Consider the following 17,468-nt stretch of genomic DNA (forward strand, 5'->3'; position numbering starts at 1 on the left):
GAACCGAGCTGAGGGTGGTGGAACTGCGCATGCTGGGATGGGGAGGTCTGTGCAGAGTGGGGTGGGCAGGCGAGGCATGGTGACCCCCACAGGTGGTCCTGGCCAGTTCTCTGCAGGTGCAGCACCCTATGACTGGACAGCCTGTCTCTGCTTCCTCAAGGGCACCCTTTTCTCTGCAGGGCATCCCCGCCCACGCGACAAGGGCCAGGTCCTCCAGTTTCCCTTGTGCTTGCTGGCTGGAGCTCAGACACCTGCAGGAGATGCATGGAGGGCCCTTCCGGGTACCTGTGCTGCCTCTAGGTGCGAAGCGGGTCTATGTAGGGCAGGCTTGTGGAGGCCCAGAGGTATCCGGTCCTATTTGGGGCTAGTTCTCTCCAAGATGACTTTCCCCCTGTTCCTGCCCAGGGACCAGTCCTAGGCTGTATCCTCAGGCTTGAGCGCCACAATCCCCCAAGACCTAGCTCTCCCTTCCTCCCATCTCAGCAGATGGCAGAGTCAGAGGAGGAGCAGTGGAGCCCACCTGCCCAAGGTGCCAGGACTGGGCAGAACCAGACAAGGGTGCAGGCCCAGTGCCTTCCAGGGCTTGAGACCCTGCAGCCTGGACACCAGGATGGGTAACTGGGAAGGGTCCTCAGAACAATCTGGTGGGAGAAGCCACAGGGCAGGAGCAGGCCACCGCCCTTCCCCCGGCGACTCTGAGGACAGAGGCAAGTAGGCAAGCTGGTGGGACCACCCACCCTCGTAGGATGAGCGCCAAGGTGCCCTGCTGCAGCTTCTCAGGCTTGCCCTACCTACCCTCCCAAGGAAAAACGGAAGAGTGAAAAAAATGTGCCTTTTCTTGGGCCTGGCACCGGCCTGGGGCACAGGCAAGCCAGGGGTCCCAAAATCTGAAGACTGGGGGCTGGGCTGTCAGAGCTGAGTATGGGGCAACTGCAGGAGATTGGGCTGAGCGGGACTGCGCAGGGTTGACAGGCTGGGCGGGGCTCCCTGGGCAGCTAGTGGGTGGCGGCTCCCTAAGGCCGGGCTACATGGGGCAGAGGTGACTGAGGCGCAGTTAACTGGGGTGCCACTGACTGCGGTGGGTCGAGAGGCTGAAGTGGGGCTGAAGCAGGGCCGGCTGTGGGAGCCAAGGCTCCCCAGACCTGCGAGCAGAGTACCCCCAACTGCTGTCCGAGTGGCCTGTGGGGTGAGGATCCCGGCCCAAGGCGCTGACAGAACCTTCAGAACTGCCCGGAGTCATCGGGAGGGTGTGCCGGAGGCTGTGGGGAAGCCTCCGTGAGACACCTGCTGCGTCAGGCTACCTGCGTCCAAGGCAGGCCAGAGGGTGTGCAGGACCCTGAGTGGGTCAGGACAAGGGCTCAAGGCCATGGTGCCCCTGGCTGTCCCTCCAGGCTGGCCACTGAAACAGACACAGGGCCAGCTCTTTCTGGGATTTTATTTCTTTAAAATAATTCATACAAATGGTTACAGTCACAAACATGATTTTAACCAAAATATTGCTAGCCTACCACATCAGCAGGACGGCCGCGGTGCCCGCACCCCACAGGCAGGGCTGGGCCCCTCAGCCTCCCCTCCTGCAGCTGCTCCGCGGGCCGTCGTCACTGGAACAAGGGGGTTCATGCCAAACTAGGAAGAACAGCCTTGGTTTTCTTGTTCTAAATTATTCTAAAAATAAGACAAGCAGGTAGAAAAACAATGCACTGTGTGGCTTCGAAAGAAAACCAGAGGGTCCATGGTCCTGAGAAGTCGGCCGGCTGCTCGCTGCGGGCAGACGGTCCCACACGGCCGCAGCACTCCCTCGGGGCTCTGCTTGCTGACAGCTAAGCAAACCAATCCTTGTGATGTTCTAAAACTGTACACGGACAAGAACATTCATGATAGGATTAACTACGAACTTCTTTTGCTTAACAAGGAACGAAGGGTCACAGGAGGGCGGCCTGGGGACAGCCGCACCCGCCTGGCGCATGACCAGTCTCTGGGGCGGCACCTCCATACGTGGCAGCCCCGAGGTGCAGAGCTCTGCCCGGGCTACAACTGGTCACTGGCATGGTCTCGGTCCGCCTCAGGCTTGACGGTTTGGCCGGGGGAAGGGGCGTGGGGTGGGTGGGACACGGGAGGCAGGCCATGCGACAGGGACATGGCACTGGGGACGATGCCTTCCACAGCTGCCGGGATGCCAGCGGGGGCCACGCCCACCACGCCTGGGGGGTACCTGCTGGGAGAGGAAGGACGTGTGAGGCCAGCTGGAGGGAACCAGGGCCACCCCGCCCTCTGCAGGCTGCAGCAGGCCCAGGGCGCCCCAGCGCACTCACCTGTAGGCCGCCCCGTTGAGCTCAGGATGCACCACAGCAGGGTCCATGCTGGCCCAGTGGGTGGCGGCTGTCAGGTGGTCCTTGTTGACACAGTTCTTCAGGCTGTCAGGGATCCGGCCTGGGAGCATGAGGACAGCCTGAAGCACAGCACGGGAGCCGGCCACCCCAGAGGCACAGCACCCACGGGCCCTCCCACAGCTCAGAGCCAGTCTGGGAATTTGAGTGGCCTGCACCCTACCCGGCACACGAGAACACAGCTGCCACTGGAAGAGCTAAGGACGCTGGCTAGGGCGGAGAGTGACCAGCACCCCCACACTGGGGATGGGAGCAGGCACGCAGGAGCCGGTGCCTGCAACCCCCCAGTCTAGAGGGCCCGCCCACCTGTGATGGCTCTCCGGATCTCCCGCGCCGCCTCCTCCCGCATCTCGATGGATGCCTGCTCGCTGTACCAGGCCGCATGGGGCGTGCAGATAAGGTTGGGTGCATCCTTCAGGGGGCCCTGGCTAAAACTGCAGTGGGCAGCAGGACAAAAGTCAGTGAAGCTCAGGGGTCCCCTTCCCCCACCTGATGGCAGCAAAAAGCCCGTAAGGACACTGATAACGCCTGACCCTCCTCTGGGCTCTGCCCACAGCCCATAAATTACCTTGGACCCGGGATCCTGTCTGGAGCCATGGTGCCCTCTCAACCACCCCACTTCAGCAATGGAGGGGAGATGAGGGAGGAATGGGCACACACCTGAATGGCTCCGACTCGTGCACGTCCAGGGCCGCGCCCCGTATCCGCCCCTCCTTCAGGGCCTGTGCCAGCGCCTTCTCGTCCACTAGGCCGCCCCGTGCAGTGTTCACCAAGAACGCCCCTTGTCTCATCTGGGAGGAAGCCCCGATCAGTGGAGGCCAGCAAGGGGCACCTGGCCCTGAGGGAGCCCTGCCCCTCCCCACACCCCCACCTGCTTGACGGTGAAGTCGTTGACCAGGTGGTGGTTGTGCTCGTTGAGGCCACAGTGCAGGCTGACGCAGTCACTGTGGAACAGCAGGTCCTGCAGAGTGCTGACCCGCTGCAGCCCCAGTGCCCGCTCCGTGCCATCCGACAGGTATGGGTCATAGAAGAGGACGTTGAAGCCAAAGGCCTTGGCCCGTAGCGCCACCGCCTGCCCCACACGGCCTGTAGGAAGACAGTTACAAGGCCAAAGAGTCAGCACTGCTGCCACCCCCGGGGCCAGCCTCCTGCCTTGGTTTCCCTGTGTGCCCATGCATGTAGCTTGGATGGAAAGAGGTGTGTGTGGGAGGGACACTGGGCACAGGAGCCAAGCAGTGCGGGACCACTCACCCAGCCCAATGATGCCCAAGGTCTCCCCACGGATCCTGGCGGCTCCGGAAGCCACCTCCCGGATCTGCTCAACACTCTGCACACGTGTGCCCTCCCGCAGAGCCTGGTGCAGCCACGTGGTCCTGCGGTACAGGTTGAGAATGTGGCACAGAGTGGAGTCGGCCGTCTCCTCCACAGATGCCGCGGGCACGTTGCAGACAGCAATGCCTGAGAACAGACACAAATAGTCACAGGAGGTATCCTGCATTTCACAGGGGTCGCAGCCCGGGGCCCGAGGTCACACGTTCTGCACACAAAGCAATCTGGGTCTGGCTAGTCACCAAGCCAATGACCTGGTCAGACCTCACTGTACCCACCTTGGCCTCCCTAGCACGCAGCACCCCAGTTTGGCTGGATTAGATTCATCCCCTCCCTCCCCATCCCTCACGTTCCCCCTGGACTCCCCACACCTCACTCATGGTAGGAGCAGCAGCTGGCTGGCTAAGCCGCTGCCCTGCCCCCAGCTCAGTGCCTGTCCATCCCTCAGCCAGGCGGCTGGTGTGCGTGACGGGACTTCTGGGTGCCTGGGGCAGGCTAGCCACAGCCGCTGCACCTTCTCCTTTGACCAACACAGCTTCCTGTCTGCTCTCCTGGGCGTCTGCAAGGCCTGACGGGCTCACTCCTAGGAGATGCAGCTTGAGCAGCCCGACAAGCCCTACAGTCTCCCAGGTCCCCAGCCAGGGCAAGGGGAAAGCTGACGGGTACAACCTAGCGGCCAGACGGGAGGGTAGGGCTAACTCAAGGGAGGTACAGCCCAGGAGGCGCCCAGCCCAACACTGCTGGTGCCCTGGGGAGACCAACAGGACCCTGGGCACATCCTCAGGGTCAGGCCAGTTAGTATGAACCCTGCTAGGTAAGCCAGGGTTGCATCTACAGCCAGAGCAAAGCCAGGGCTGTCACTTCCCCTGATGCTGACCTCACCTAACCCCATGACCTTGCTTAAACCTGTAATCTCTCCCCATCCACTACAACCTCATCCAATACATGAACTCATCCAACCCTGGGCCCTCACCTACTCCCATGACCTTGCCTGACCTGTAACCTCACCCCACAGAATATGACCTTACCCAAAGTCATGACCTCACCTGACCCTGTAACCTCACCACACTTCATGTGACCTCCCCGATCCTATCTGGCCCCATGACATGCTCTGACACTGTGACCTCACCCAATCCTGTGGCTTCCCCTCTGTACTCCATAGCAAGCAAGAACGACGCAGGCACAGGGCCGCCTGAGTGGCCAAGGGGCCTGTGAGGGAGCGCGGGCGCCAACTGAGGGCTATCCAGGGGACGGTCCTGCACTCCTACCTAAGTCTCCAGCAGACTTGATGTCGATGTTGTCAAAGCCACTGCCGATGCGCACAATAATCCTAAGGGCCTTGAACTTCTCCAGGTCCTCCCGGGTGAGGGTGATGGTGTGGTACATGAGCGCGCCCACTGCCTCGTTCAGCACCTGGGCAGAGCACAATGTGAGGACCCTGCAGTGCTAGCCGACAACGGAGTGTGGCTGCAGACACGCAGGCCCTGCTCAGGGCCCCCAGGGCAGGTCCTAGGCCATCCAGAAACCACGCTCAAGCTCTGACCATGTCCGGTCGAGGGTGTCCAAAGGCAGCAGCTCTGGGCAGGTTCTGAATCTACACCCATCGTTTCCAACTGAGCCACTTCTAAGCTTGGGGCTCAGACAGTGGGAGCCAGGGCCTAGGACACACATAGTGACTGTGTCCAGGGACTAGTGTGGCCTCCCAAGGAGGACACAGGGCTGGAGCAGGGTTGAGCTCAAGACCTACAAAGCAGCCGGGCCCCCAAGGCTGTGGCATGAGATGGTGACGGAGCAGAGGGGAGTGAGAGGACTGGACTGCCTCCTTGGGCCATACAGACGCCCCCTGGGGCTGCTGGGATGAAGCTGAACAGAGCAGACAGACACCAGAAGGAGCCACACAGGCGCCCGGGGCCCTGGCAGTCTCTGGCTGCTCTGAGGCACGCAGAGTGACCCTGTGGGTCACATTGAGCAACTGTGGCAGGGGCAGCTGCCACCCTATCTCAGGGAACCTCCGTGGGTCCCTGACTTTTACAGCTGTGGTCACCCTGGGGCAGCAACGGTCCTGCACAGCCACACCAGGATGGGTAGTTAGAGCATGCTATGCTCGGTCCCACCCGCGCCCGTCCTCCCGAGGGCTGAGGAGGGCCTGTCCCCTGCTCATGGGCGGCAGCACCCCGGCTCGGCAGGTTCCTTTCCTTGCACTGGGAGTGGTCTCAGCACCTTGGACTCCCAGCAAGCTTCCACCATCTGCATACAACCCCCCTGCCCCACCTGTGCACTCACATGACTTGTCTGCCCTGTGGCCCCGGGGCCCCTGCCAGGGCAGCTGTTTCCCCTCCCGCCTGCCCTGCTCTCCAAAGGGAGGTCACTTGACTACAACACCAGCCATACCATGTAAGGTGCCATCAGGGCGCTACAGCCCCTCAGACCTGAGATGGAAAGTCCCTAATGTCTACACAACTCTGCCACATTTGCTCCTCTAACAAACCCAGTCACATGTCAGAGCCCCGTATCTCCTCATGCGTCCCTCTTCACAGGCCTCCTGCCCTCACCAGGCCCTCCCAAGCCATCTCCACAGGCCCTGCACCCCACGCGTGGCTCCCAGGCCTCCAGTCTGGTCACACCCCTACTGCACGTCTGGAGGGAGATTCCTAGGCGGCAGCAAGCTCAGGTCTGTCTGTTTGGCATGTGGAGGGACGTGTGACATTAAAGTGAGTCCAGTGCATGGTTCTGCTGCTTTTGTAAGGAACTATCAGTGGCCTGGCACGACCCCCATGCCAGAGTCCACCCACTTGCTCTGGAATGACATCAAGTTCACATCTTGGTCCTTAAGCTGCATTCAGCATCTCACTGGCAGTGGCAGCCAAAACCCGTGATCCGCAAGCATCCAAGCCAGCTGCGGATGCAATGAAGGCTGGTTGCATGGCCTATCCCACCTGCTGCATCTCCTGCCAAGGGCACCCAGGTCAAGGTCAACAGTTACAGAGCCCATGCCCCGCAGCAGGCAGTGGTCACAGGTGTTCACAGCAACGTTTGGAGGGGTGCCTGTGTAGGGTCCGGACCCCTGCCTGTCCCCCTCCAGGCTTCCGCTTCCACCTGTCCCCAGCCCAGGACTCCCGATAGGTTCAGTGCTTGTCCCCCTTGAGAAAGTGACACACCCTGGGGTGAGGGAGTTGGGGGGCAGGTACAGGGCGCATGAGCTTCTGAAGCAAGAGTCTAGTTTCCATCGGGCATCTTCTCCATGTCAACAGGACTCACTTCTGGTTGATCCTGATGCCAGGGTGGGAGGGCTGCAGCTCTGCCAGGGTGCACCGGAGGGACTTGTGGGCACACCTGAGTTCAGACAACGGCATAGGACCACTGTGTGCCTGCCTGTGCCCCCCCCATGGCACATCACAGCCGTTAGCCACTGGATGCCCCCCTCAGCACCACGCCACCAGAGGCTTCCACATCCAGCTTTGTGGCTTCTGCTCCAGTCCCAACACCCCTTCTCCGTGTGCGGGTCCCGATGCCCCTTCTCCGTGTGCAGCTCTGGTCCCGACACCCCTTCTCCGTGTGTGGCTCCAGTCCCGACACCCCTTTTTCCATGTGCAGGTCTGGTCCTGACACCCCTTCTCCATATGTGGGTCCCGATGCCCCTTCTCTGTGTGCAGGTCTGGTCCTGACACCCCTTCTCCATATGTGGGTCCCGATGCCCCTTCTCTGTGTGCGGCTCCGGTCCCACAGCCCGTGTGTGTGACTGAGGGAGGACTCCCTGCCAGGGATGGGGTTTTATCTCCGGCCCCTGGCACCTCAAGGGCCGATGAACCACATTCTCTTGCTCTCCATGCTGCCAGAGTGACTCCTGTTTTCACCCTGCTGCCTGTTTCTCTTCCCTTGTGGGACAGGGGATATTAGGCGACAATTCAGAGAAGGCCTGGAAGCCTGGGCCAACGGCCCTGCACAGCCTGAGCTCACAACCTACAGAACTGATGCAGAAGTAGATGCAGCCTGGGGGTTCCCGGGCTGTGCCGCCTCTCTCAGGGGAACAAGCCAGAGCCAGCTCTGGTTCTGTAGCACCATCCTCGAAGCTCACATGGCAGCAAAAGCAGAACAGCTAGGCCTGTCCACACTGAGGTGCTGGGCCTTTCCAGGCCCTGTCAGCTCCTGGCTGCCACAGGGCTGGACCCGAGGCCCAGATGCTGCAGCTGAGACCCACAGCAGCCACAATCATGCAGGAAAGCTGGACAGGGCCACATCCTGAGGCCTGCAAAGAGCCAGCTGGAGACAACATCGCCCTAATGTTCGAGTCCCTGACCCAGACTCCCGTGACCCCTGATGTGAAGAGGGACGATGCGGAAGCACAGACATGCCACAGGAGGCAGCAGCTCCATGTGGCTCCCGCAGCAGGACAGCATCTTGGTGGGGCAGCCCGTGCTGTATGCTGGGCACTCACCTTCTCGTGGATCTCCTGCGTGGACTGTGCATCACAGAAAGCCACCGTGGCCACGTCCTTCAGGATGGGCATCTCGACCGTGCAGTCCCTGCCATCCAGCAGCGCCACCAGCGGCCGGGGGTGCATGGGCCCATTCATGATGGGGGGACGGACACCTGCAAGCACATGGTGACAGTCAGCACCTGCAGAACCACCATGGCACCCCCCCTCGCCTGCAGCCTGTCTTTGGTCTGGACCGGGAAGATGCCGACGTGGGCCACTCATCTGAGCGTCCATCCTTCGGGTCTGGATGGGCACAACCAGTGGGGAAGCAAGTGGCTGTCATGCTTGCCCCACCCAGGACAGAGATGGTGGGGGTGTCCCCGTCCTGCAAGGTGAGGGTCCTATCTAGTCCCCTGCTGCCCCAGTGGCACAGAGAGGCTGCTCCAGGAGCCCTTCCTGTCCAAGGAGGTCACCTTTGCCAATGAGCCCACAACTGCCCACACCCTCAGGGGACAGCCCCAAAGACAAGCACAGGCCTGACACAAGGGTGCCACAAACCAGCACAGAGTCACACAGCCCCAGGGCGCGCACAGGTCTCTCATGGGGCCCCACATGAGCAAGCACTGCAAGGCGCCCACCCCAGCCCAGGCAGTGGCCTGTCTCCCAACTCTTACAACTTCTGGGCAGGACAAGGGACCACACTTGGCCTGGAGGGCCCGTGGGTGCCCCCCACTCTGACCCATGCCCACACGAGCACCCCAAAATGCTGCTGGAGCCCCACCAACCTGCCATGTCTTAGGAGGGGCTCGGCGGCCGCCACCGCGCACCAGCCGGGAAGCGCCTGTCTTCCGCCAGTCCTAGCCGCTCATCCCTGTGCTCAGGGCTGGAGCCGTCAGGCTCCTGAGACGCGCCCTCGGGTCAAAGTCTGACTACAAACAAACACAGAGAACAGACACCTGTTAATGTGCCTCCCCAGCCACGAGGGGCAGCAGCCGCCCTGAGCCTGGACACCTGGGCCCGGGTACATGGCAGGGCTGGGTCTGCAGGCAGATGTGGACCCAAACTCCTGCTGCCCAACCCCCCTACCCCCCAGTCACATGTTGCTCCCAAGTCTCCAACCCTGTTGTCCCAGCGACGGAGCATCCCTGAACAGCTCAAGCGCATCTTAATCTGTGGTGTAAGGATTCTCACAGGCAGTAGGACCAGAGCCAGCCCCCAAGGACACTCGCACTCACCCACTACTCAGCCCTAAGGACACACCACCCATGGGACACTCACCTATGGATTAGCCTTGAGGGCACTCACTCACTGGTCACTCGGTTCACAGGTTGGTTAGGACACTTACACTAACTACGGGTCAGCCCTGATGACACACCCATGGGACACTACAATCATCCACAGAATACACATCAAAGGTGGATTGACCCCAAGTCACGCTCAGGGGTCGGCTCCTAGAACACTGACATTCACTCATGGGTCACATTCAACCACGGGTCATCCCTGAGGACAGTCACACTCAGCCAGGGGTCGGCCCTGAGGACACTCTCACCTGCAGGACAGGTGAACCCTAGGCTCTGTACCCTCCCTGCTGGCACACTGTGGCACGGGAGGTTGGACTGGAGCCCACCAACACTTGTAGAAAGGGTGGCCCACATCTGAGACCGAATGTAAACGTATCACTGCTTCTTGGGGATCACCAGGGTGCCTGAACCACTGTGGCCGGGTCTCTAGCAACCTTCACCCCCATACCCAGACCCACCCAGCCAGGACTGCCCTGTTGCCTGCTGCCATGGCGCCCCAGAGCGCAGCAACTTACAACCTGCCAAGTACCACAGGGGCCAAAGGTCTTCCTGGGAAGGAGACACAAACACACACACCCAGGACACATTCTGGGCTGCCGACTCCCCAGCCCCGCCTGCTCATCTTCCCTTAGTTCCCTCTGGGTACCAGCACCTGCCTGTCCTCACTTCCGGTTCCCAGGCCCCCATGCCAGGCAGTATACCCGTCCCAGGCCCCCCCTAGGACTCCATCCCAAGGACTCAGGGCCCCCCATTCAGTGCAGGACAGGCTGAGCTCTGTCCACAGTACCTCAGCAACCCTACCTGCGACCCACCAGCCTGTTAAGTACAGTGCAGCCAGCAAGGGCACACCTACCTCCCCCACACCTGCCCAGGCCACTCCCTGTGGGGTCCCTGAGCAGCTCCCCAGATATGTGTGTGTGGTGTGTGAGAGAGCAGCCACGAGGGGACTTCCCTCTGGCGACAGGCCTGAGTCCCCATTCAGCCCCCACCTCCAAACACCCATTCTGAGGGACCGCCTGGGACAGCCTGATTCAGGCTCAAAAGGGGAAGGCCAGGGTGCAGGTGGTCACGTGGGCTCCCGCAGTCAGTCAGACCCACAGGGCAGGCTTGGCAACCGCCTCGGGGAGAGCACAGTAGCTGCTGGGGACCACGGAACACCCGCACCGGGAGATGAGACAGCATCGCTCCCAGGAACGCTGATGCGGGGAGCAGCGGTGCGGGGGACAGACCGGGACCCCAGCCCCCAGCCGCCGCCCAGACTCCCGCACCAGCGGGTCTGGGGGGATCCCGCGGAGGTCACCCGGGCCCACTTCAGCTGCGGGGTGGCCGCGGGCCGTCCCCAGGGTCAGCCCAGCAGGCAGAGAGCTGGGCCGGGCACGCAGCCAGAGAAAGTTCCAGCGTCCAACCTGCTGGCTCAGGTGCGTGACCACCTCCGCGCTCCCGGGCCTCCCGGGCTGCAGGGCCGCAGGCGGAGGCGCCCCGAACCCCCCGCCGGGCCGGGCCTGCCGGCCGCGCCCGGAACTGCCCTCCCCGGGCGGGATGGCCAGACCTGGGCACGGGGCGCCGGCGCCCCCGGCCTGCTCGCAGACGAGCCCGTGACAGCCGCGCCGTGCGGCGGCTCTGCGCGTCCCGGCCCACGTGGCCGCGGGCGGGCCCGCCCGGCGCCTCCGGCCCACGCGGGCGCGGCCCCCGGCGACCCCCGCGGCCCGGGGCCCCGCGCCGCCGGGCGGGCGCCGTCCCCGCTGCCCCGGCGCGCCGCCGCCCCGCCGCCGCCGCCGCCCGCGGCCCGAGGCGCCCGCGGCCGGCAGCCCAGCCCCGCCGCCCGGCCCGGCGTCCCTTTGTGTCACCTGCGGGGCCGGCGGGCCGCGGGCCGGCGGGCGGACGGGCGGGACGGAGGCGCCGGCGCACTCGCACGCTTGGTCCGCGCAGGCGCAGGCGCGGCCGCCCCGCCCCCGGCGCGCGTCTCGGGCGCAAGCGCAGGCACGGCCGCCCCGCCCCCGGCGCGCTTCCCGGCGCGCACGCGCGCTGGACACAAAGCCGCGGCCGCCCCGCCCCCGCCGCGCCCCGCCCCGCCCCGTCCCGCCCGCGGCCGGAAATGCGCGCGCGCGGCCTTACCGAGCGGCAGGCCCTTGTTGAGCAAGTGCGAGCTGCCCATTGAAAGGTGCGGGCGGCCGCGGGCCCCGAGCAGTCCGGTGCTCTCCGCCACGAGCCCGGCGCGTGGGCCGGCCTGGGCGCCGTCCGCCGCTCCGCCCGTTCGTCCGCGCCCGTGCGCCGCTGTGCCGAGCCGCGCCGCGCCGCGCCAGCAGCCGCTCCGCCGGGCGGGGACAGGCGGCGGCGCGCGCGGGCGGGGCTTCCGGCTCATTAGTCTCCTGTTTCCCGGCGCGGGCGCCGCGCGGCATGCGGGCGGGCGGCGTACTACAGACCGCGCCCTCTCGCCCCGCCCCGCCCCGCCGCGGGACCCCGCTCCCGGAGCACCTGCCCCGCACGCCCCCGCTCCACGCGGGCGCGGATGCTGGCGCCGCACCTGCCTCTCACCTGCACACGCGCGCCCCCGGAAGGCACGTGCGCCTTGACCTCCAGGTGGCTTGTGTCCTGCACACAGGCTGCCCTCGGAGGTCACTTCCGGCGCCCCCTGCCCGTCCCCGCTCTCTGCCGCAGCCCTCCCAGCTCCCGGGCTGGATCCCGGGCAGACACGCGGCTTGAGTTGTCCTGAGGCACCCCTAACCCCAGAGCAAGCATTTAGGGGTCTGAGGGGCTCTGAGAAGCCCGACCTGGCACCTGGGGTCCCTGGACTGAGGAGGCACCTGGCTCCAGGCTGGGCGATCTGGACAGCTCTGTACGGGATGGGCTTCAGCAGATTTGGCACAGCAGAACGAGGGGTCCCGGGTCACTGGAGTCGGCCAGGTATGGCCGCAGCAGAGTCAGCCCGAGCTGCCTCGTAATTCCAGTGGGTCCAAGGACCATGCAGAGTGTCCCCGGTACTCGGAGCACTGGCAGCTCAGGGCAAAGTGCACCAAGACCAAATGACAGGGTGATCTGGTGCTGGAAAGGAACACGGAGGCGATGCCGGCACAGAGCAGGCAGCATTGCGAGTCTCTCAGTGGGTGCACCCCTGCAGTGAGCATGTGGCCAACACTGACCTGCAGGTCTGTGGTGCAGGGGGTGGGGATGATCCTGGAGTCAAGACTGAAACCCATTGCTCCGGGACTGAAATTTTGAGTGACTAGGGGTGTCAAGCGAATTAGACCCCTAGTTGCAAAGCAATGGCTTCTGAATGCCCTCGTGCTCAAGTGTGCCTGGGCACAGCAACATGTGGAAGCCCTGCCCTGGGGGTGTTATGGACCTCCTTTACCCCTTAGTTTCTCCCCGCCCATGTTGCCCGTCACATCCCTGTGCCTGTCCAGAGTAGAAACGGATTCCAGCACTCCTTCCTCTCCTCACCACCGCCCTGCAGCCACAGCACCTTTGCACTGCCTCCTGGCCCCTGAGGCCCACTGCTCCTGATGCAGTGCTTCCTTTCTGCTCTGCTGTCAGTGCCAGGGGCCCTGCCCCTAGTGGGTGCCGAGGGATGGCTCCTGGGCTACCTGCACTGCCCAAGGGGACTCCGCTTGCCCCCTCACTTTGATTCACATGCAGAACTGGGCCTGAGGCCAGCTGCAGTGAAGGCCCAGGAAATTCACCCAACCTGGCCTGAAAGATGGTCTCTGTCCTGGTGCCAACACCCTGCCTGGCCCAGCTCAGCTGTCACCTCCTGAGGAGATTGACCCTCTCATGACTCCCCTGAGGAGAACTAGTGCCTCGGCTCCTTCAGTCCTGCTGTGGTCAGGTGAGTAGGTTTTGGGGTGTAGGGCTGTGTGGGACTCTGGAGAAGGTATAGTGAGAGTCGGCAGCCCCTTGACTCCAGTGACTCGCACTGAAACCGAGTTCACAGGTGAAGCCGGAGTCCCTGGGAGAGGCCCCCACCTTTCTCCAGCCCACAGGTTCACTCCTGGCAGGAAGAGCGGGTGTTGGAGCGCAGTAACCGAAGCTGCTCAGCCCTTGCCTGACTTCTCGGAAGACGAGTCCCTGACAGGTTTGTGGGTGGCCCTGCAGCCACTGGGCTGAGACAGGTTTTGGGGTGGGAAAAACAAGCCCCAAGATTTGGTGGTTTTGGGGGCTGGAATGATAGTACAGCGGGTAGGGTGTTTGCCTTACACGTAGCTGACCCGGGTTCGATTCCCAGCATCCCATATGGTCCCCTGAGCGCCGCCAGGAGTAATTCCTGAGTGCAGAGCCAGGAGTAACTCCTGTGCATTCCTGGGTGTGACCCAAAAAGCAGAAAAAAAAAATTGGTGGTTTTGTGGGCCACATCTGGTGTTGCTCAGGACTTACTCCTGATTCTGTGCTCAGGGACACTCCTAGTGGGCCTTAGGGGGACTTTTGAAGTGCCAGGGATGAAACCCAGGTTGGCCACATGCAAAGCAAGCTCCCTTGAAAGGCAAGTGTCTACTGACCCCGGGATTGGGACGGTCTCATGGTTATGTAAGATTAGAAAGGGAAGACACACGCAACAAGGCAGGAAAGTCTTGCATGTGTTCTGTGCCAAAATTATTTTTATTGTTGTTAACGTTATTGTTATAATTCTTTAAAACCTCAATTAAGGACAGCAACATTCTCGTTCAAGGTTTAAGAAAGCATCATTCATCCGCTGTTGGGTCCTGAGTCATGAGCAGCTATAGCTGTGACGGTAAGGGCGGGGGGAGGGGTGGAGAGTGTCCTGACCCTAAGCAGTGCTTTGTGCTGGCTGTGGGGTTACGGCAGACATCTGTGCTGATAAAGGCTGGAAGACAGTGTTGCTCTGACCCTGAGCAGGATAAAGGACTGCTTGCTTCCTTGTGAACTGTATCTTGCTCTCCCTTTTGGTGTCTGGATGTAATTGTATCTTGTTTTCCTTAGGTCTCATTAGGATGTGGGGAACTTGCTTTGTTTTTGATAAACAGAAGAACTTGCAAGATTTTAATTGACACATAGGAATGAACTTTGTTGGATGGGTGGGCCCATCTCCATGAAATAAACTTCTATCCTCCTATCCTTCTGCATCAGGACTATCTCATTATAACAAACTCTAGCATAACACAAGGAATTTATAGGAGAACCAGTTAGGCAAGGGACTCTTAAGATGTAAACATGCATCAGAACCACAGATGTTTGGCGAAGCAGGAAATGTCCTACTAGGAATAGTAACCTCAAACAGTTTCTTTTTGTTTTTGTTTTGGGGCCACACCCAGGGATGCTCAGGGGCTACTCCTGGCTCTGCAGTCAGGAATTTCTCCTGGTGGTGTTTGGGTGACCATGTGGGATCCTGGGAATCAAACTTGGACCAGCTGCATGCAAGGCAAGGGTCCTACCCAATGTATTATCTCTCTGGCCCTTAAACAGTTTTTTGAGAACTGTAAATCACATGACCTTGCAGGGAATATTCTGCTTTGAAAAACAGAATTTTCCCGTATCTTCAAGATTATATATTAGGTGTGCAGGCTGGTTACTCATCTATAATATATCCATATGCCCCTGCTATGTAAATCCTTTGTTCTGAAAAAAAAAAAAAAGGTACTAACTTATGAAGAATGGTTTATGTGACAGAATTAGGAGAAATGCGGAGGCATGCTAAATAAAATGACGAGGTGGCTGCTCATTTGGGGCTGTTTAAGGCAATCTTGATGGCTGGACTAGCTGCTGTGTCTGTTTCATTCTTTGTGAGGACTCCGGGGCTGACCAGCTTTGAGGTGGTTATCTGCCTCCTCCTGTTCAGCCTTCTGGCCACAAAGAGCACACTGAGAAAATATGCAGTCAGCTGGGTAATCTTGTGTTTATTTTGTCTTTGCTTGTTTTGTTTCATACTAGTGCAGTATTTGTCCTGGTAAAAAGCTATGCTTGGCGGGGCTGGAGCGATAGCACAGCGGGTAGGGCGTTTGCCTTGCACGGGGCCGACCCGGGTTTGATTCCCAGCATCCCAGATAGTCCCCTGAGCACCACCAGGAGTAATTCCTGTGCATTGCCAAGTGTGTGACCCAAAAAGAAAAAAAATAATAAAGGGATATGTTGGTTATAGGCTCCAGGAGTAAACCATTCAGTACGCTTTTACTCCTCACACGTGTTTAGCACTGAGTTCAGTGAGATGCCAAGACAGTGGGTAGGAAGGGAATTGGCTATGATTGTGGCCTTCAAATGTGTCTTATCAGGGTTGTTCCAAAGTGCAATGTTATCATAAAGCTTTGGACCTTCTGATTACTGTTGGGGGGTGGGGTGCAGAGTGATGGTACAGCAGGTGGGTCATTTGCCTTGTACCTGGCCTTGTACATGGGTTTGATCCCCACCACCCTGTATAGTCCCTGAAGCCTGCCAGGAGTGACCCCTGAGTACAGAGGCAGGAGTAAGCCCTGAACATGGGCAGGTGTGGCCCCTCAAAACAACAAACAAAAATAGGGGAGGTTTTTGCATCAGCTCCTCTGGGCTTCTCTGTCCCTCTTTCACCCCAGCCATACCCAGAAAGGAAAGGGAGCACACAGTTCATTCTCTGCAGCTGTGCCCCATTCGCTGCAATGGCTGATGAGCGCTGGAAGTGAGAAGACGAGAGATTTCATTTTTATTTGTTCAAATGACAATTACTCAGTTGATAAATGACTGCTGTAACCGTGGACAGCTGTTATGGACAAAGAATACAGCAGCACTGGACAGGGGGATGCAGTGAGGCCAGCAGGCAGCTAAGATCTTTCTAGTGCTCCCCCCAGGATGGGGAAGAAGCTCTCTAGGATGGCCCCTTCACATGTTCAGAGCGGCCCTTCCTGGGAGAACCCTCCTTCTCTTGGAGATTTGCCTCGGACCCACAACAGCCTGCTCATTCTGCAAGCACCCTCTTCCAGAGACTCTGCATCAAGGTTCTGAGATGCATCATGGAAATAGGGGTGGGTGGGGTTGGGGCGGGGCTTCTGCATGAGCCACTTAATGTGGATCAGCAGTGTCCTGCCAGGTCACTGGCTGGCTGCGTGAGCTAGACTAAGCAGAAGCCGCCTGCAATGGGCTAGCAAGACTGCTGCCTGGTGACTGGCCGGAGGACGCAGGCACAACGCTGGACGGCAATAGAAGGCCCTACCGGTGCCAAGGCCTTTGAGAGGTGGTTGAAAGGGTTGAGATCTTTCACTTCTCCAGCTCACGGCCTGGGAGCGGGCAGTGCCAATGCTTTCGACCCCAGCCCGTGTGCTCATTGAGCACTGCTGCCCTCACCCAAATGTACTCTCTGGTTTCTTTTTGTTTGGGGGCCACACCTGGCAGTGCTCAGGGGTTTACTCCTTACTCTGCAATCAGGAATCACTCCTTCCTGATTGCTGGATTCCCTTGCCAGTAGCTGGCTGACCATTAATCTGAAGAATTTGGGGCCTGGGTCTACATCAGTGTCCTGATGGCATCTCACATGGAGTTATTTTCCTTTGGGGAGATTTCTTGTTGAAATGGTGCAAAAGAAGATGCTCCTTAAAATGAGAGAACCAGGGGCTGGAGCGATAGCACAGCCGGTAGGGCGTTTGCCTTGCACATGGCCGAGCTGGGTTCAATTCCCAGCATCCCATATGGTCCCCCGAGCACCACCAGGAGTCATTCCTGAGTGTAGAGCCAGGAGTGACCCCCGTGCATTGCTGGGTGTGACCCAAAAAGCGCAAAAAAAAAAAAATGAGAGAACCAGGTGAAGCAGGAAGAGCATGTGTGGGACTGAAACTGATACAAAAATATAAACAAGAAAGAGACCTGGATATTGTGGAATCCCAGGAAGGAAATGGTCTGAAGAACTTGCTGGAGGACTGGACCTCCCTGGCCGTGGCAGTGAGGAGACTCAGGCTGCTGTGGGTGCAGGCTCAGTGCTCCTAGATGGAGGGGGAGCTACAGGGCTTCTGGGCACAGCTGGAGCATATCTATAGCTATAGGCAGGACTCTTTTGAGGCTTTGCCTCCCCTTGCTCCCCTGCTCTCCTCACCCCTACATTGCTCTGAGTAGGGTCAGACT

General features: G+C 60.3%; 1 protein-coding gene and 1 long non-coding RNA gene across 9 annotated transcripts; one reads left to right on the forward strand and one right to left on the reverse strand.

The window, feature by feature from the left end:
- Positions 1–1,416: 1,416 nt before the first annotated feature.
- On the reverse strand, positions 1,417–11,765 carry CTBP1 (C-terminal binding protein 1). Of its 7 annotated transcripts, none has more exons than XM_055137502.1 (10): positions 11,550–11,689; positions 8,919–9,062; positions 8,152–8,306; positions 4,985–5,129; positions 3,639–3,845; positions 3,259–3,473; positions 3,048–3,178; positions 2,694–2,821; positions 2,313–2,430; positions 1,417–2,215 (listed from the first exon to the last, which is right to left on the reverse strand). In XM_055137502.1, exons 2-10 carry the CDS (start codon positions 8,923–8,925, stop codon positions 2,029–2,031), a joined length of 1,293 nt encoding a protein of 430 aa, XP_054993477.1. In that variant the 5' UTR covers positions 8,926–9,062; positions 11,550–11,689; the 3' UTR covers positions 1,417–2,028. The 7 variants fall into 7 exon arrangements, with proteins under 7 accessions (XP_054993477.1, XP_054993481.1, XP_054993479.1 ...); XM_055137506.1 differs by having other exon boundaries at positions 8,919–9,058; positions 11,550–11,666; XM_055137504.1 differs by lacking the exon at positions 11,550–11,689 and adding an exon at positions 11,282–11,390.
- A 32-nt stretch (positions 11,766–11,797) lies between these two features.
- Positions 11,798–14,485, forward strand: LOC129404810 (uncharacterized). Of its 2 annotated transcripts, XR_008630135.1 has the most exons (4): positions 11,798–13,260; positions 13,366–13,506; positions 14,098–14,160; positions 14,370–14,485. It is a non-coding gene; the product is annotated as an uncharacterized LOC129404810 (long non-coding RNA). The 2 variants fall into 2 exon arrangements; XR_008630134.1 differs by having other exon boundaries at positions 11,798–13,506.
- Positions 14,486–17,468: the final 2,983 nt, after the last annotated feature.

The sequence above is a fragment of the Sorex araneus genome, chromosome 5 (assembly GCF_027595985.1).
Source record: "Sorex araneus isolate mSorAra2 chromosome 5, mSorAra2.pri, whole genome shotgun sequence".
NCBI classification, from domain to species: Eukaryota; Metazoa; Chordata; class Mammalia; order Eulipotyphla; family Soricidae; genus Sorex; species Sorex araneus.